The 19,181-nt window shown below is 36.2% G+C and overlaps 1 protein-coding gene across 2 annotated transcripts in view; it reads left to right on the top strand.

Annotated features, from left to right (window-relative positions):
• TRIM33 (tripartite motif containing 33) overlaps positions 1-19,181 on the top strand; it is a 146,458-nt gene that overhangs the window by 105,930 nt on the left and 21,347 nt on the right. For both annotated transcript variants that reach the window (XM_018045942.1, XM_005677991.3), the window contains exons 6-11: positions 515-629; positions 2,645-2,791; positions 3,261-3,378; positions 4,781-5,055; positions 5,791-5,955; positions 12,927-13,127. In XM_018045942.1, the coding sequence (XP_017901431.1) occupies positions 515-629; positions 2,645-2,791; positions 3,261-3,378; positions 4,781-5,055; positions 5,791-5,955; positions 12,927-13,127 (1,021 nt within the window). The remainder of the gene's footprint in view (positions 1-514; positions 630-2,644; positions 2,792-3,260; positions 3,379-4,780; positions 5,056-5,790; positions 5,956-12,926; positions 13,128-19,181) is intronic.

The raw sequence follows: 19,181 nt of genomic DNA, 5'->3' as shown, positions 1-19,181 counted from the left end.
AGAAGTAAGTCATTTTGAGAAAAACCCATGCAATGAGTATATATGAATTCAAATTTGAAGTAGTTATAAGTGAACCTAAATGCTTCTACACTTCCTACTATTTCAAAAGATAATAGTATTGGTTGCAACATTGGTTCTTTATTCATTGTTCTTGAAAAGCACTATTATTAAATAGAACCAATGTGCCATATTTAACACTAACCAGCAATCATTGATGGCAGATGTTTGTATATCACTTTCATGTCATAGAAACTAAAGGAGATTGCCATGTAGTGTAATAAACTGTCCTTTATGAACTTAACTTGAAATTACTAAATATTTAATTCATTCTTTGTCTACATACATAACTTGTTTGGGCCAAATTGAGTGGTCAGGTCTGCCAAAACATAAGTTGTACATTTGACAAAAATTTAATTACTCGTTTAAGTGCCCAGTTGGATGAATTTCTGTTACAGTTGGTAATTCAGAGACGTAGGATAAGTCGATAACCTAATGATGCATTTCTCTTATTCAGGATAAAAGAAGTAAATGAGACTAACAAACGAGTAGAACAGGAAATTAAAGTGGCCATTTTCACCCTTATCAATGAGATTAATAAGAAAGGAAAATCTCTCTTACAGCAGCTAGAGGTATGGTTTAAAGCCAAAATAAAACAAAAACTGCTTCTCTTGCTCTGTAGCTGTTTTTAATGTTTATTGAAAGCTCTTTTAGATTGGTTGCGGGGGGTATGAAAGTAAAGTCAGTTAAAATTTTTTTCGTGTGTTTTTTTAATTGGAAAATCCTCTTTTCAAGTTAGTTACTTTATAGCCCAATTTAATTAATAATACTTTAGCCATATCAGTTAGGAGATAGTGTTGGCCTCTTAGAAATGAAAGAATTATTACTAAAATGTGATATACATGAAGACAAATCTGACCTGCCACACTCCCTCTTCTCCCCTCAAGATGGGCCCTCAGTTTAACTTTGACATTGTATATTGGGAGTCTTAACTGACTCATGTGGGTGCTTCATTTTATTTTTTAATGTTCCATAGTTTTCATAAAAATGCTATTCATTTTGAAATTTATAAACTTTAAATTTACTGGTAATTCTGTTGTATTATGTCTTTATGTTCCATATTTTGAGGTTAATATATGAATGTAAATTTCTAGATGAGAAGCCAATTTGTGAAATCCAGATTGTTTTAATCAGAGACTCTACTGACCATAGTTGATTGTTCTCAAAATTTTGTGGTTTTAAATTGGCTTAGGTAATATGGGGTTACATTTAAAGTACAATTGAAAAGTAATTTAAATCACATGGATATTTGATTGTTTAACTTTTAGTTACTATTAACCTCAAATTTTTTATAGATTTTTTCCTGTTGCTATTGCTTTATTCAAAATTGTGAAATATTAGGCATAATTACATATAAATATATGTCAGCAGAGTATTATTTCTGAATTTCTGTCTTTTGAAATACACGTTGCCATTGTTCTGCTATTGTGAGATTAAAAGTACTCTCACGCATATTGTTAGTTTGAGGTTTCTTGTGACTGTTGTATATCCAGCCTAGTTGCATTTAAGCTTAATAGATTTTTTTTAAAAAGGATCTTGTAAAGGGAGAGCAGGAGCAGGCAATTATTTTTGATACCTTTTAAGTTACAGTAAATACATTTTAATTATAGGTCTAAAGTAATGTTCTGAAACCATTTCAAGAACTTTTGAAGTAAAAGTTTTGAATTAAAGTGCCTTTTATTGCTAAAATATACACAAATACCTAGTGATAAATCTGTCACATATTTCTAACATGGTGATAATTTAAGCAATAGATATTTTCTAGTGTACTATGTTTCTAAACTTTGTAAAATAGAGGTTTTCCTAAACTTTATAAAGAGATGATTTTCTGGGAAGTTGTAAATAAAACTCCCATCAGTTGAATATTTTTATCTACTAATTTACATTATAAAGTGAGCAACTTATTTCCTTAGGAGAAAAATTGTTCAGTAAACTCAGTTGAATCACTTGTAAGAAAGTGGTTAAGGGACTGAAGAGGCAAGTTGTTTAGCATGCTGAAAGTCAAAGGACATAGAGCATCTTCTATTCCTTCTGGGAAGTTTCATCCCCAGAAAGCAGTTTATTTTTCCTTTGTAGCATTTTCCTCAAATTGGTCTTTGCTTCCACTCTGCAATTCATCTTTCTCCTTTTGTCTTAATATTTAAAAGAATAGGTTTTTTCAGCCTCATTGCCATACCAGTAGATGGCACTGGTAACACAAAATTTTCTTTGGCCTGAGAAGTGTATTTAGTTAAGATAATAAAATTATTTCTAAAGGTCAGCTCATATGTTATAAGCTCTATATATTAGATTAGCCTAATAGAAGGACACTATTTTTAACAAAGACTTTTCATCTTCTGAAGGAAAAGGAAGACATAATTAACATTAGTTTCTGTATGTACAATGTCCGTTTTAGTCCAGAGAACTAAGAACTAAATTTTAGTCCCTCTTTTGTTAGTAACTTTGTCCTTGATCATAGACTCATTAAATAACGAGGAGCTTAAGTTATCCCATATTTAAAGATAAATATAAGTATTATGTTCATTTGCAATAGAAATTGAACTGATATGTATAGTAATTCCTCAGTGAACCTCTTGTTCTGTTTCAGAATGTTACAAAAGAAAGACAGATGAAGTTACTGCAGCAACAGAATGACATCACAGGCCTTTCCCGGCAGGTGAAACACGTTATGAACTTTACAAACTGGGCGATCGCAAGTGGGAGCAGCACGGCACTGCTGTACAGCAAGCGACTGGTGAGACCCATCACACCTTCTTTCTCTTCAAATTGACCTTATTAAGATGCTACTTATACCTATGTAAATTTACATTTTGAATTTCAGTAGAAGGAATCACCATCACATCAAAATAAAGGAAGTTTCCATTACCTGCAAATGTTTTTTTGTTTTTCTCTACCCCTAGCATTTTGCAGCCACTAGTCTGCTTTTTGTCATTTTCTAGAATTTCATATAAATGAAATCATACACTAAGTTTTGAATCAGTCATAGGTTTTGGAAATACCTACTTGTATAATGTAGTTTATCACCAGAAATGGCAGAAATTCAAGCATGTGCGTTTGATTGTTAATATAGTTTTTTTAAACTGATTCTGTCTCATCTGAGATGGACACTCTGGGGCTACATGAGGTTTTATTATGTCTTTATCTTGTTTGTTTTCTCAAGTGGTATTTAATTTTAAGACTAATGTGATTTTTTTCCCTTTAAGATTACTTTTCAGTTGCGCCATATTTTGAAAGCACGGTGTGATCCTGTCCCTGCTGCTAATGGAGCAATACGTTTCCATTGTGATCCTACCTTTTGGGCAAAGAATGTAGTCAATTTAGGTAAGAAATTAGTTGTATGGCTGTAACTTGGAACACTGAATTAGGAGAAAGCAGCTAAAACAAATCTTAGGTACTTCAAGATTTTAAGTGTCATTCTGGCATGTAAACTTTTAAAAGATAAGTTCTTCATTGGAAACTCACTTCAGTTTTGTTCATTACATCTTTAAGAATGTTGAGAGTCTCCTCTGTATAGTTTTCAAAAGTAGGGATTATTTCTAACTTTCCTCCCCACATCTTTTAAAATTGCTATTGACTGTTACATGTCAAAAACTTAGCAAATGAGTTTTTTCTCTAAATAATTTCTTACATGCTTAGTAGCTTATATATTAATTGTACAAAATTGTCCACTTGAGGAAGCCCTTCAGCATGCTAATGTGTCCAGATCCCATGTTCTGAGGCATGGTTGAAAGATAAAAGTAGCTCTTTTGACATGGAAGCCAAATGGACTTTGCTTTTGTTACTCTGCAGTGTGGACCTAAGGACTGTAGGTGAAAATTATAGATAAACGTACAAATAGCTCAGTTTACAATAAAACATTGCCCTCCCTACCTTTCCCAATCAACAATTAGAGCTGTCTGCAGATTGATAAAACTTATTTTCAGAATAGGCAAGTGGTCACCATTGGAAGCTTTAAGAGCAGAGATGAATGGTTTTTTGTAAAAATAATAATAATCTTTGTGTATATTTCAGGTTTGGCTATACCTTTAGATCAGGCATCAGCAAACTGTTTTTGTGTGATGTGGTAGCTAAGTTTGGCTTTTATATTTTAGAGTTGTTAAAACCAAAAGTATATGCCAGATCTTATGTGGCCTTGCAAAGCCTAAAAAACTGGCTTATTATAGGAAAAAGGTTTGCCAACTCTACTTTAGATCAAACCTTCCTAAAATATGCCTTCTATTCCTAGAAAGTACTCGACTTTGGAAAAAGGAAGGAGAATTTGTCATTGCCAAGGATACAAATAGTAATAGTTTAAAACATTTAACATGTCCATAGAAGACAGTGTAGTACTCTGCCCTGCACATTTTGACAGTTCAAAGGCAGATGGAATCGGTATTAGCAATCTCAGATATCCTTGAATCTCCTTGGGAGAGAATTTATTTAGACTGACTAGGTGGGCCTCTTCTCATAGTGTATCTTTCAGCTCTTTAATTTTCTGTACATTTGTGTAAATAAGGGCAGATAATATATCATTCTAAGTAATCAGAAGTCAGTTAATTGGCTTTGGACTATATTAGGTTTCTGATCGTTACCATCTTTGAACCTTGCTCCCTTGCTTCTTGTGCTATTGGCAGCTTCGAGAGGTGGTAGTTGTCAGAGGAAAGAGGAAAATATAATGATTAGTCCATGATGTAGATGTTAGTTGATTATATGCAAATTATTCTCATTTTTTTAAATCCTTCAGGTAATCTAGTAATAGAGAGTAAACCAGCTCCTGGTTATACTCCTAATGTTGTAGTTGGGCAAGTTCCTCCAGGGACAAACCACATTAGTAAAACCCCTGGACAGATTAACTTAGCACAGCTTCGACTTCAACATATGCAACAGCAAGTGTATGCACAGAAGCATCAGCAGTTGCAACAGATGAGGATGCAGCAGCCGCCTGCCCCCGTACCAACAACCACCACAGCAACGCAGCAGCACTCCAGACAGGCAGCCCCTCAGATGTTACAGCAGCAGGTGAGTGCTACGTCACATTACTGATACAAACCAGGAAGACCGCAAGTCTGTATGTACTCTGTGCCATATAGGTGAGGTACACATTTCAAAGTTACTGATGGGGACAGAGATCAAGGGACAGAGCTCAAAGGTCAGTTTAAACATTTTCTTTGGATATGGCAGGGATGTGGGGGATGTATGAGGAACGAAAAGAGTTAAATACTATGATGGGAACAGTTAACTCACTAGTACTATGGAAGTATGCAGGAAACATGAATTCTATCACTGGGTCAGGAAGATCCCCTGAAGTAGGAAATTGCCTCCCACTCCAGTGTTCTTGGCAAAGAGTCTGACACTAAGCGACTGAGCACACACACTATGGAGGTATACACATTTTTATCCCTCTATCCCACATCTGTTTTATTCTACACCTGTGGTTTTGGGTCAGAGAACCATGTTGTTTCTGTCTGATACCTGATATGTTCTTTAGGCTTTGGTCAAATCATTTCCTTTCCTGTATCTTCCCTGCTCTCTTCTCTCTCATACAAATCAAAACTGTTAATCCGGTGTTGATTAAGTTAATGCTGATAGGCTTTGAAACACACTTAGACTAAGAGAAGGAGATTGGGGCAAGACACAAGCAGAATGACTTACACTTTTTACTATCCTGAGAAAATTGTTTTTACTGTAACATTTTATGATTGAAAGATAAATTTACAAATATTATTACATAAATGCAATATATACCTGTTGCAGCCTCCAAGATTGATCAGTGTTCAAGCAATGCAAAGAGGCAACATGAACTGTGGAGCTTTCCAAGCCCATCAGATGAGATTGGCTCAGAATGCTGCCCGAATACCAGGGATACCCAGGCACAGCGGCCCTCAGTATTCCATGATGCAGCCACACCTCCAAAGACAAGTATGCCTAGAGTTACATTTGTAAGAATCATACAATTTTAAAACTAAAAGACAGCAATTTTCTTAATCAGTTTTGGGAGGGAGGAAGGGAGGAGGGGTGGTCAATAATACCTTTGAGAATTTGACCAGTGCTGTGTTATCTTCCTTTCCCAGGAAAATACATATAAAATTTGTATTAAATTTTAAGAGCTTTGATGTCTTTAAACCCAGTGTATAGTTTGTGTTGAGCATCCCTTATTTAGTCCAACCAATTCATTTTACAGAAGTGAAAAATAAAGGAGCTTGTTATTTACCCAGAGTTCCTGAGGTAATGATAAAATTAAGAATAAAACTTGTTTCTTGAAATTGTTCTTCTAATCTTTTAATGTGACATTTTGACTTTTTTATTCCTCTCTTTACTTGGTGGTGTTTACTTTAGGATAGGTATGCCTACTCTTGTGTTTAGAGAGGCATGTTTTCTAATCTTTGCTTGAATAGTAGATTGTTGAGGGTATGATTACTTTTACATAGGATTTCTAGTGATATATAAAAAAAGGTCATTTTGTCATTGTTAGAGTGATGTTTCTCAAATTTTAAAGGCCATGAGAATTACTGGGGCACCTTGTCATAAATACATTCTGAACCATATCCATTGAATCAGAATTTACAGGAGGGGAGTACTCAGAAGTATGTGAGCTTGTACTAATTTAGATGGACCTGCATACTAAAGTTGCACAGATACCATCCTAGAGAAGTGGTCCTCCAACTTTTGGGCTCAATTACCTCTGAAAGACTTTTGAAAAATACATACTGTATTACATACCTCACATTTGAAGGTTGACATTTAAAACTTCCATTACAAGTTTAAGGTTCAGTTCAGTTCAGTTGCTCAGTCGTGTCCGACTCTTTGCAACCCCATCAATTGTAGCACGCCAGGCCTCCCTGTCTACCACCAACTGCCGGAGTTCACTCAAACTCACGTCCATCGAGTCGGTGATGCCGTCCAGCCATCTCATCCTCTGTCGTCCCCTTCTCCTCCTGCCCCCAATCCCTCCCAGCATCAGAATCTTCCAGCGAGTCAACTCCTCGCATGAGGTGGCCAAAATAGTCGAGTTTCAGCTTTAACATCATTCTTTCCAGAACACCCAGGACTGATCTCCTTCAGAATGGACTGGTTGGATCTCCTTGCAGTCCAGGGGACTCTCAAGAGTCTTCTCCAACACCACAGTTCAAAAGCATCAATTCTTCGGCACTCAGCTTTCTTCACAGTCCAACTTTCACATCCATACATGACCACTGGAAAAACCACAGCCTTGAGTTTAAGTTTAAATAATTGCAAAGGGCTTACTGTCTACCATATTATAAATACTGACATTATAAAGTAAAACCCTTGCATTATTTTTTAAGTGGATCCACTGGAGTCCCAAATACTGTAGCAGATTGGTTTTTTTGTTGTTGTTGTCGTCTTCTTAAGCTTTTTTTTCTCTTGGATTATAGCTGATTTACAGTGCTATGATAGTTTTGGGTGGACAGCAAAGGGACTCAGCCATAAATACACGTCTCCATTCTCCCGTAAATTCCTCTCCCATCAAGCTGCCACGTAACATTGAACAGAGTTCCCTGTGCTCTACCTTGTTGGTTATTCATTTTAAATATAGCAGTGTGTACATATCGATCCAAAACTCCCTGACTATCCCTTGCCCCCATTGTTCCCTCATGGTAACCATAAGTTTGTTTTCTAAGTCTGTGAATCTGTTTCTGTTTTATAAATAAGTTCATTTGTATTATTTCTTTTTAGATTTCACATATAAGGGATATCATACAATATTTCTTTATCTTAGCAATTTATTTTTTGAAAGTCAAAATTACGTACTTTTTTCTCCTTGACTTGAATTTATTTTCTACTTTTAGAGAATTTTATCTTAATATATTTATGTTTGATAGACTTGTGAATCAGCTTGTTGCAGTTTTCTGCTGGAAAGAAGTCTTTCAATTTTAAAATTCTGATTTCTGTTTATAATGCTATTATCAAGCATTAATACTTTTTCTTTAGACCAGATTTTCATTACAATTATTCCTATACAGTTTAAGATATATATTTACATGGTTTAAGAATATTAGGGAACAAAAATTAAATTCTTTGAGATATACATTTCTTTATGTGATAGAGCCTTTTTCCTTTCCTGTTCATTTATGCATATTTGTGTGTTTGTTACCTTTTACTGTTGAGAGTAAGTCAGAACAACATTGATTTATCAGTTGACAACTTCTTTAGGCCTTTCATCATTTTTGTTGATCATTAATTATCATCAGAGCTCAATCCAAAGATTTGTGTTTAGAGCCAGACACTATCTGGTGATTGATGCCTTTATTTTCAACTGTACATTTGCCTATCTCTTCAGGGTTGTTTTTTTGTGTGTGTGTTTTATGCTGGGGTGATATGCTGGATTAGATTAGGGATGAGTTAGAGATGTCCTGTGTTATTTTTTATTTTTGGAGAAGGGCAGTTTTGAAAGAAATAGTTGGGAAAAAACTCACAGACCGTGGTACACTCTTAGGTAAATTGGGTTTTCTTCAGAAAAAAAGTATATATGAAGGTTGACTATCTAGATTTTAATTTCCTTAAAAGTATTCACATACACAATGACCCATTAGTTCTTAGAAAGCCTTAAAATAGTACCAGGAGGCAGGTACACCCTTTAGAATGGTGCAGAAGCTACAAAATCAGACCAACCATCTTAGGACCTTATCCTTAGACTTTGGGTCCTACAGAAATCACTGACTGTTAGAATTTTAAGTTTTAAAATATTTCAGATGATTTATATGTATATACTAAGTTATTTCCCAAAGATTTTAATCTGTTATCTTTTTTTTTACATAACACATATGTATGTATGTTTATCACATATAATTAAATTTATCTTGAGACGACAAGAACATTAAACAACTCTATTAGTTTAAATCACCATATTAAGGATCATCTCAATGGATACAGAAAGATATCTGATAAAAGTAATGAGTCACGGTAATCTTGTAAACTAAATAGAAGACATTTTCTTCATCCTGAGAAAATATATCTGAAACCTACTGCGAATGTTTTGTTTTCTTTTTTAATTGAGATACAGTTGATTTTCAATAGTATGTGTTTCAGGTGTGCAACATAGTGATTCACAGTTTTCGAAGATTATACTTCATTTATAGTTATAAAATATTAGTTATATTCTCTGTGCTATGCAGTATATCCTTGTAGCTTGTTTATTTTGTATGTCAGTTCAGTTCAGTTCAATCAGTCGTGTTTGACTCTTTGCAACCCCATGGACGCCAGGCTTCCCTATCTATCACCAACTCCCGAAACTTGCTCAGACTCATGTCCATCAAGTTGGTGATGCCATCCAACCAGCTCATCCTCTGTTTTCTCCTTCTCTTGCCTTCAGTCTTTCCCAGCATCAGGGTCTTTTCCAGTGAGTCAGTTCTGTGTATCAGGTGGCCAAAGTATTGGAGTTTCAGCTTCAACATCAGTCATTCCAGTGAATATTCAGGACTGATTTCCTTTAGGATGGACTGGTTGGATCTCTTTGTAGTCCAAGGGATTCTCAAAGAGTCTTCTCCAACACCACAGTTCAAAAGCATCAATTCTTTGGTGCTCAGCTTTCCTTATAGTCCAACTCTCACATCCATATATGACTACTGGAAAAACCGTAGCTTTTTTTCTTTTTTCTTTTTTTAAAGTTTATTTATTTTAATTGGAGCTAATTACTTTAAATATTGAAGTATTTTTTTGCCATACATTGAGATAAATCAGCCATGGGTGTACATGTGTCCCCCATCCTGAACCACCCTCCCACCTCCCTTCCCATCCCATCCCTCAGGGTTATCCCAGTGCACCAGCCCTGAGTACCCTGTCTCGTGCATCAAACCTGGACTGGCCATCTATTTCACATATGATAATATACGTGTTTCAGTGCTGTTCTCTCAAATCACCCCACCTTTGCCTTCTCCCACAGAGTCCAAAAGTCTGTTCTTTACATCTGTGTCTCTTTTTGCTGTCTTGCATATAGGGTCATCGTTAGCATCTTTCTAAATTCCATACATATGCATTAATATACTGTATTGGTGTTTTTCTTTCTGACTTACTTCACTCTGTATAATAGGCTGCAGTTTCATCCGCCTCATTACAACTGATTCAAATGCATTTTTTTTAATAGCTGAGTAATATTCCATTGTATATATGTACCCCAACTTCCTTATCCATTTGTCTGCTGATGGACATCTAGATTGCTTCCATGTCCTAGCACTGTAAACAGTAATGTGATAAACATTGAGGTACATGTGTCTCTTTCAATTCTGGTTTCCTCAGTGTGTATGCCCACCAGTGGGTTGCTGGGTGATATGGCAGTTTCTATTTCCAGTTTTTTAAGGAATCTCCACACTGTTCTGTATAGGGGCTGTACTAGTTTGCATTCCCATCAAGAGTGTAAGAGGGTTTCCTTTTCTCTGCACCCTCTCCAGCATTTATTGTTTGTATCCTTTTGGATCGCAGCCATTCTGACTGGCGTGAAATGGTACCTCATCGTGGTTTTAATTTGCATTTCTCTGATACTGAGTGATGTTGAGCATCTTTTCGTGTGTTTGTTAGCCATCTGTATGTCTTCTTTGGAGGAATGTCTGTTTAGTTCTTTGGCCCATTTTTTGATTGGATCGTTTATTTTCTGGAATTGAACTGCATGAGTTGCTTGTATATATTTTAGATGGATCCTTTGCCAGTTGCTTCATTTGCTATTTTCTCCCATTCTGAAGGCTGTCTTTTCACCTTGCTTATAGTTCCCTTTGTTGTCCAGAAGCTGTTAAGTTTAATTAGGTCCCATTTGTTTATTTTTGCTTTTATTTCCATTACTGTGGGAGGTGGATCATAGAGCATCCTGCTGTGATTTATGTTGGAGAGTGTTTTGCCTATGTTTTCCTCTAGGAGTTTTATAGTTTCTGGTCTTACGTTTAGATCTTTAATCCATTTTGAGTTTATTTTTGTGTATGGTGTTAGAAAGTCTTCTAGTTTCATTCTTTTACAAGTAGTTGACCAGTTTTCCCAGCACCACTTGTTAAAGAAATTGTGTTTTCTCCTTGGTATATTCTTGCCTGCTTTGTCAAAGATAAGGTGTCCATAGGTGCGTGGATCTCTGGGCTTTCTATTTTGTTCCATTGATCTATATTTCTTTGTGCCAGTACCATACTGTCTTAATGACTGTAGCTTTGTAGCATAGTCTTTGAAGTCAGGTAGGTTGATTCCTCCAGTTCCATTCTTCATTCTCAATATGGCTTTGGCTATTCAAGGTTTTTTGCATTTCCATACAAATTGTGAAATTATTTGTTCTAGTTCTGTGAAAAATACCATTGGTAGCTTGATAGGGATTGCATTGATTCTGTAGGTTGCTTTGGGTAGTATACTCATTTTCACTGTATTGATTCCTCCGATCCATGAACATGGTATATTTCTCCATCTGTTTTTGTCATCTTTGATTTCTTTCATCAGTGTTTTATAGTTTTCTGTATATAGGTCTTTTGTTTCTTTAGATAGATTTATTCCTAAGTATTTCATTCTTTTTGACGCAATGGTGAATGGAATTATTTCCTTAATTTCTCCTTCTGTTTTCTCATTGTTAGTGTATAGGAATGCAAGGGATTTCTGTGTATTAATTTTATATCCTGCAGCTTTACTATATTCAGTGATTAGCTCTAGTAATTTTCTGGTGGTGTCCTTAGGGTTTTCTATGTAGAGGATCATGTTCTCTGCATACAGTGAGAGTTTTACTTCTTCTTTTCCAGTCTGGATTTCTTTTATTTCTTTCTCTTTTCTGACTGCTGTGGCTAAAACTTCTAAAACTATGTTGAATAGTAGTGGTGAGAGTGGGCACCCTTGTCTTGGTCCTGACTTTAGGAGAAATGCTTTCAGTTTTTCACCATTGAGGATAATGTTTGCTGTGGGTTTATCATATATGGCTTTTATTATATTGAGGTATGTTCCTTCCGTACTTGCTTTCTGGAGGGTTTTTTTGTCAAAGGCTTTTTCTGCATCTATTGAGATAATCATATGGTTTTATCTTTCAATTTGATTGAATTGTGAATATTGAAGAATCCTTGCATCCGTGGGATAAAGCCCACTTGGTCGTGATGCATGATCTTTTTAATACGTTGTTGGATTCTGTTTGCTAGAATTTTGTTAAGGATTTTTGCGTCTATGTTCATCAGTGATATTGGCCTGTAGTTTTCTTTTTTTGTGGGATCTTTGTTTGATTTTGGTATTAGGGTGATGGTGGCCTCATAGAATGAGTTTGGCAGTTTACCTTCCTCTGCAGTTTTCTGGAAGAGTTTGAGTAGGATAGGTGTTAGCTCGTCTCTAAATTCTGTATGTTATCTTAACTGATCCTCATAAAAACCCTCAAAAAGACAAGTGTCCATTTTCATTTGTCATTTTCCACATTTCTAAATTACCAAGATTGTGATTTTGCCTAAAGTCACACAGAATTAAGAGTTAGGAATTGATAACCATGTTTCCATTTGTAAATTCGTCATTCTTTCTACCATATTAGTTACACAATACACAGTTATTTTTATTAAGACAAAAGTGTCAAAGTGAAATATAGACAGAATAGAGGTTCTCTGTGTCTGATGATTGAAAACTTTAGGGACTTCCAGATCATCTATTTTTATATATCTTTGTTCTCAAGTAAAATCATATCACCAGATTGACAGGGTACAATTGTTTGCAAGTATTTTTTTTTCCTAAATAGTATACAAAAATGGACAGAAAATGAAATGGCTAAGTTTGAATTTTATTTTTCCTGTGGAAGTTTGAGAGGGCTCATTTCTTTGTCTCTCCAGAGGTATCAAACACTGAATTTTTATATCCTTACTTAACTGAAAATTGTCGTCAAGATACTGTTCATATTAGGCTATCCTGGCAGCTCAAGTAATGATAACATCTTCTTTTCCTAACAGCATTCAAATCCAGGGCATGCTGGACCCTTTCCTGTTGTGTCAGTACATAACAACCCAGTCAATCCAACCAGCCCTACTACAGCTACTATGGCGAATGCAAATCGAGGTCCCACCAGCCCATCTGTTACTGCAATAGAATTAATTCCCTCAGTTACCAATCCAGAAAACCTTCCGTCGCTGCCAGATATTCCACCTATACAGGTTTGTATTTAAGTTGAATGAGAGATTTAAAACCTTTTGTTAATTAGGGAGTTGAGTATATATTTCTGGTTGCTTTTGTATTTTTTTTTTTAATGCAGCTGCAATATTTGTTTGGAAATTTCAAAAAAATTTGGTCTAAATATTTGAATTTTTAAAACTTACATGTGCTAGACCTAGTACTTCTCAATATTTTTAAAGCTACAGGGCGTCAGCTTTGCTTACCTATCACCTGCCAACAGGCAAACCTAGTGTTTAATGCAGTACTTTTGCTTCATTAGATCCAGAGAGAAGACCTAGGACCAAAATAAATTAAATTTTTGTGAATCTTCTGTTAGGTGCAAAAGAAACTTGTGCAGATAGCTTTGACTGAGAAAGGAGGAGGTTGGAAGGTGCAGATATCAGGCATGTACAGGGGCAGTACTGAGAGAGGAAGTAATAGTGAGGAGTAGAAGATGGGCAGGATGGGTCTCTGAGCTGTTGTGTCCCTTTCACCTGTAGCATTATTTCTGAAGAAGAATATCATTTGGTGCCTTCTAAAATTTTATAAATGTATTTGAATTAAAAGCATTAAAAAATTAGTATAAAACTTAAAGGTTGTATTGAGTCATCTCATGTATAGTATGAGTTTTTTAGATTCAAGGGTCACTGTGGGAGCAAGGAGCAGTGAAATCGCTAAAACATTAGGACCTGTGAGACTTGGTGGCTGCAATTTAGTGTTTATGTATTTAGTGGATTTATAGTATAGTTTTAAAGGATGTTTCTATAACTTTAGAATTGTCTCAGAATCACTAACTCGTGAATTCTCTTAATCTGATTGCTTCCCTGGTAATAGGAGAAATCTTTTGGCTAAGTGATTAGTAGGTGTAGTGGTGTTAAGAGTACTGGACTATACAGTGTAGAATTTTGGAATATATCGATAAAAAATAAAATTTGTAAGTTGTAAGCTTATAATTTATAAAATTTCAGTTTAATGCTTGAAATCATCTCATATGATATCTAGTATCCTTATTTCATGAAAGAGTAAGAGAGGTTAGTGACTTTCTCAGAGTCATCCAATAAATGGTAAGTTGCATTTCAAAGCCTAGCACCTGATTACAAATCCATTTCTCTCCCACTGCTATCCATAGAGGTAGTGGGGAGATGGTTTGGGATTGTAGGTATGGAAAAGTAGAGTATTGAGGGGCTCTAGGCAATCAGGGTGTAGAAGGCAATGGCACCCCTCATGGATGGAGGAGCCTGGTAGGCTGCAGTCCATGGGGTCGCTAAGAGTCGGACACGACTGAGCAACTTCCCTTTTACTTTTCACTTTTCATGCATTGGAGAAAGAAATGGCAACCCACTCCAGTGTTCTTGCCTGGAGAATCCCAGGGACGGGGGAGCCTGGTGGGCTTCCATCTGTGGGGTTGCACAGAGTCGGACACTACTGAAGCAACTTAGCAGCAGCAGCAGCAGGCAACCAGGGATAGTTAGGTGCAATGTTACAGGAGTCATTCAAGCACTCATTGCATGCTGAAGTGGACGCTGAAGATAAAAAGAAACAAGACTTGTTTCCAATTCTTAAGAAACTTTCAAAGGTTAGCAAGCTTAGAAAGGTTGCTAATGTCAAACTTTACATAATTTTCTAGGGCTATTCTAACAGAGAACAGATGAAGGAAGGAAGGATGCTCCACATTTTTGAAAAGCCTGAGTATCATAAGGCAAATGAGCCCTTATTAGACTTTTCTTGTTAGCTTGCGCAAGAGCTTTGGAATCAAGACAAGAAGTTCCAGAATATATCCCCTCCCATCTTTAGTTTTTCTAAGTGGGATAGGAAGAACAGGATCCATGTTTTCTGTCATGAACCTTTTCCTCCTTGCAGACATATGGCCTAACTTTATTTACTGTTTTATTAAAGTATTGGCTGCTCTAAAAAATTGAGATATAATTCTCATACCATGAGATCCAACTTTTAAGAAATGGACAGTACAGTCCGTGGTTCTTAGTATATTCACAAGATTGTGCAACCATCAACACTATCTGATTCTAGAACATTTTCGTCACCTTAAAAGAAGCTACCCATTTGCAGTCACTCTCCATTTCTCTTTTTCCAGTCCCTGGAAACCACAAATTTATTTTGTTTTTATGAATTTGCCTATTCTGGACATTTTGTATGTATGAACTTATGCAATATGTGGCCTTTTGTTTCTGGCTTCTTTCAGTTAGCATAATGTTTACCAGCCCCATCTATGTTGTAGCATATATCAGTACTTAATTCCTTCTTTTGTCCGAATATTCTGTTCTATGAATATATCAAATTTGTTCATCTGTCCATCAGTTGATGGACATTTGAGTTTCTACTTCTTGACTCTTAGGAGTAATGCTGCTGTGAGCATTTATGTGTAAGTTTTTGTGAGCATAGATTATCAGTTTTCTAAATTTCTGGGAGTAGAATTCAGGGTCATAGAAGTTTTTGAGGAACTACCCAACTCTTCACAGTGGCTGCACCATTTTATATTCTCACCAGTGTTCTTGTATGAGGATTTCAGTTATTCCACATCTGTGCCAATACTCTGGGCTTCCCTTGTGGCTCAGATGGTAAAGAATCTGCCTGCAGTGCAGAAGCCCTGGGTTTGATCCCTGGATCAGGAAAATCCAGGAAATGGCAACCCAGTCCAGTATTCTTGCCTGGAGAATGCTATGGACAGAGGAGCCTGGTGGGCTACAATCCATAGGGTTGCAGAGAGTCAGACATGACTGAGCAACTAACATGCTTCCTTTGCAAATACTCATTGACACCTGTTTTTAAAGTAGTTTGAGATGGTTACCACAGAAGTACAACCAAAAATAGAAAGGGAAGTAAACCTATAGTCTCTTGAAGAATTGCATACTGTTTCTCCCACCCTGTAGTTTTGTATGATATAGTGAAAAGAATGTTGGGGGCGGTTACACAGGAAGCAGACAAGGGAGCATTAACTGCAATGCAGACAGGAAATGAATATAAAGCAATTTCAGGTATTCATTGATATATCTTAATACTGGTCATTACAGCTATCCAGTACAGAGTCGAAGTTGATTTAAATAGACTTCTCTCAAGTTGAATTATTTTTTATTTCACTTTACTGTTCATCTCCAGAAGAATTGTAATATGTGTTAGTAATTTTGACTTTGAGGGAATATATGATGAACCTGGATTCTTTTTGAATAGTCAAGTGAATATTAGATTCTGTTCAGATTAGATTTATTAAACAATAGTTGTGTTAAATTATTATTTATTATTAGATTATTAAACAGTAGTGTTAAATTCTTTGTAAACAGTTTTTCATACTTGACATAGTAACTTAATTTATTTGGGTACTATACTGGATAATATGAAGTCTTGGGTAAACCATATGTGTCTTTCTGATGTTTATATGTAAATTTAAATGTTATAGAATACCCATTCTGTATTGTGTTCCTGATAGTGGCTGTCTTCCATCTTTACCAGTATGATAGGTAAAAATGACGTTTGTTGATTTCATGTATATTTCTTTAATTTGTGCGGTTTTTTAATCTTTTTTTAGGTTCATTGATGCTTAAAAAATGTTAACTGATTTATTAATGGCTGCCCTGGGTCTTCTTTGCTGCATGGGCTTTGTCTGGTTGTGGTGAGCAGGGCTACTCTAGTTGTGGTGCTTGGCCTTCTCCTTGTGGTGGCTTCTCGTTGAAGAGCACAGCCTCTAGGGCGCGAGGGCACACAGGGTATAGAGCGTGGGCTCAGTAATTGTGGCATATGGGCTCAGTTGCCCTCTGGCATGTGGGATCTCCTTGGATCAGGAATCAAACCCCTGTCCATTGCATTGGCAGGCAGATTCTCACCAGGGAGGTCCAGTTCATTGGTTATTTACATTCCTTTGTAGATTGTCTTTTTCCTTTGAATTCTTGTTATTCAAGGATACGTAACTAACATTGGTTTAATAAATATGTGAATTAATATTTCTCCAGTTAGACTTCTGACTTTAGCTACAGTGACTCAGTCCATGCTTGATGAGACATCGAGGTAAGCACTTGCACTGGCATTCCTCTGCTGGTGCTGTAGTGGCATCAGAGAAGCCCTTTTATGTGCTTGCAGTTGGCCTCTTCCTAATATTCTCACTCTTCTCTCGGGTGACTCTAGGGTTGTCACTTGGGCCAGAGATGCAAACTGTAGGTGGGAGAGTGTAAAAGGAGTGGCAGTAGAAATAGGTAACATGAACTTTCATGTCTGTTTTGAATCATCCTATCTGCTCCTTTATGTTTAGGTGAGATATAGCTCATCTTCTGTCTGTGGCTCATGTTGGGAACTGTCCCTCCTCACAAATTCTCTAGGTAATTTTAGTTACAGCTAGGGATTTTCCTCTAGTTACAGCTTAACAAGTGACTCCTTGGCCAATAGCTGTGACCATTGAGCAGGCATAACTCTTCATATCTCTTAATCATCCCTCTAGCTAGCCCACAGCATGCTCTCGCTTTCTGCCCTTTATGTCTGTGACATTAAGTTTTTAAAGGGCTTTATGAGAAAGGCCTATTTACCTTTTTTTACAATTAAGGTGTGATTGACTTAGTCTCAGTTGTACAGCATAGTAATTTAATATTTGTATCCATTACAAAATGATTACCACAGTAATTCTAGTTAACATCAGTCACCATACATAAAAATTCTGTGTGTGTGAGAGGAGGACTTTGAAAGTTGCTAAGAAAGTAAATCTTCAGATATATAATAGAGTGTTAATAAGAGTCACCATGCTATACATTACCTCCCCATGATTTATTTTATAACTGGAAGTTTGTACTTTCTGATCCCTTTCACCCACTTACCACCTCTGCCCACCACAAATCTATCTGTATTTATAAGCTTGATTCTGTTTTTGTTTGTTTTTAAATTCCACATATAACTGAGACCATATGGTATTTGTCTGATTTATTTCACTTAGCTTAATGCCTTCAGGTCCATTCATATTGTCACATGTGACAAGATTTCCTTTTTATGGCTAATACTTTTTCCATTGTGTATATGCGTATATCACACAATTTTATTCATTTATCTATAGCTTTATTTCTTCATCTCTTGATGGACACTTAGGTTGTTTTTATATCTTAGTTATAAATAACGTTGCAGTGAAATGGGGGCACATATATATATATATATTTTCAAATTTGTGTTTTGGGTGACTTCCATGGTGGTCCAGAGTTTAAGACTCCATGCTTCTACAGAGGGCACAGATTTGGTCCTGGTTGGGGTACTAAGATCCTGAATGCCTTGATGTGGCCAAAAAATTAAATTAGAAAAATATTAGTGTTTTTTGTTTTCTTCATGTAAATACCCGGAAGTGAAATTGCTGAATCGTGTGATAGTTCTGTTTTTAACTTTTAAAGAAACTTCTGTACTGTTTTCCGTAGTGGATGTACCAATTTACACTCTCACTACAGTCCGCAAGGGTTCCCTTTTCTCTACATCCTTACTAGCACTTGTTATCTCTTGTGTTTTTTATAATAGTCGTTCTAACTAGGGTGAAGTGATAGCTCACTGTGGTTTTGATTTGCATTTCCCTGAGGATTGGTGATGTCGAGCATCTTTGCATGTACCTGTTGGCCATCTCTGTCTTCTTTGGGAAAATATCTATTCAAATTCTCTGCCCAATTTTTAATTGGATTTTGGGGAGTTGCATGTAGGATCTTAGTTCCCTGATCCCATGCAGTGGAAGCACAGAGTGTTAATCACTGGACTGCCAGGGAAGTCCCTAGATTTAGTTTTTTTACTCTTCAGTTGTGTGAGTTCTTTATGTAGTTTGGATATTAACCCTTTATCAGATATATGATTTATGGATATTTTCTTCCTTCAGTATGTTTCTTTTTCATTTTGTTGCTGATTTCCTTCGTTGTGGAGGAGCTATTTAGTTTGAATGTAGTCCCACTTGTTTAATTTTGCTTTTGGAATGAGATCCAGAAAATCATTGCCACAATCAGTGTCCAGGAGCTTATCACTGCCTATGCTTTCTTCTAGGTCTTACATTCAGGTCTTTGAGTGATCCACTTTGAGCTGGTTTCTGTGTATGGTGT

The sequence above is a fragment of the Capra hircus genome, chromosome 3 (assembly GCF_001704415.2).
Source record: "Capra hircus breed San Clemente chromosome 3, ASM170441v1, whole genome shotgun sequence".
In the NCBI taxonomy this organism is placed as follows: domain Eukaryota; kingdom Metazoa; phylum Chordata; class Mammalia; order Artiodactyla; family Bovidae; genus Capra; species Capra hircus.
The sequence above is the reverse complement of the archived record's forward strand: the minus strand, read 5'-3'. Positions and strand labels throughout refer to the sequence as shown.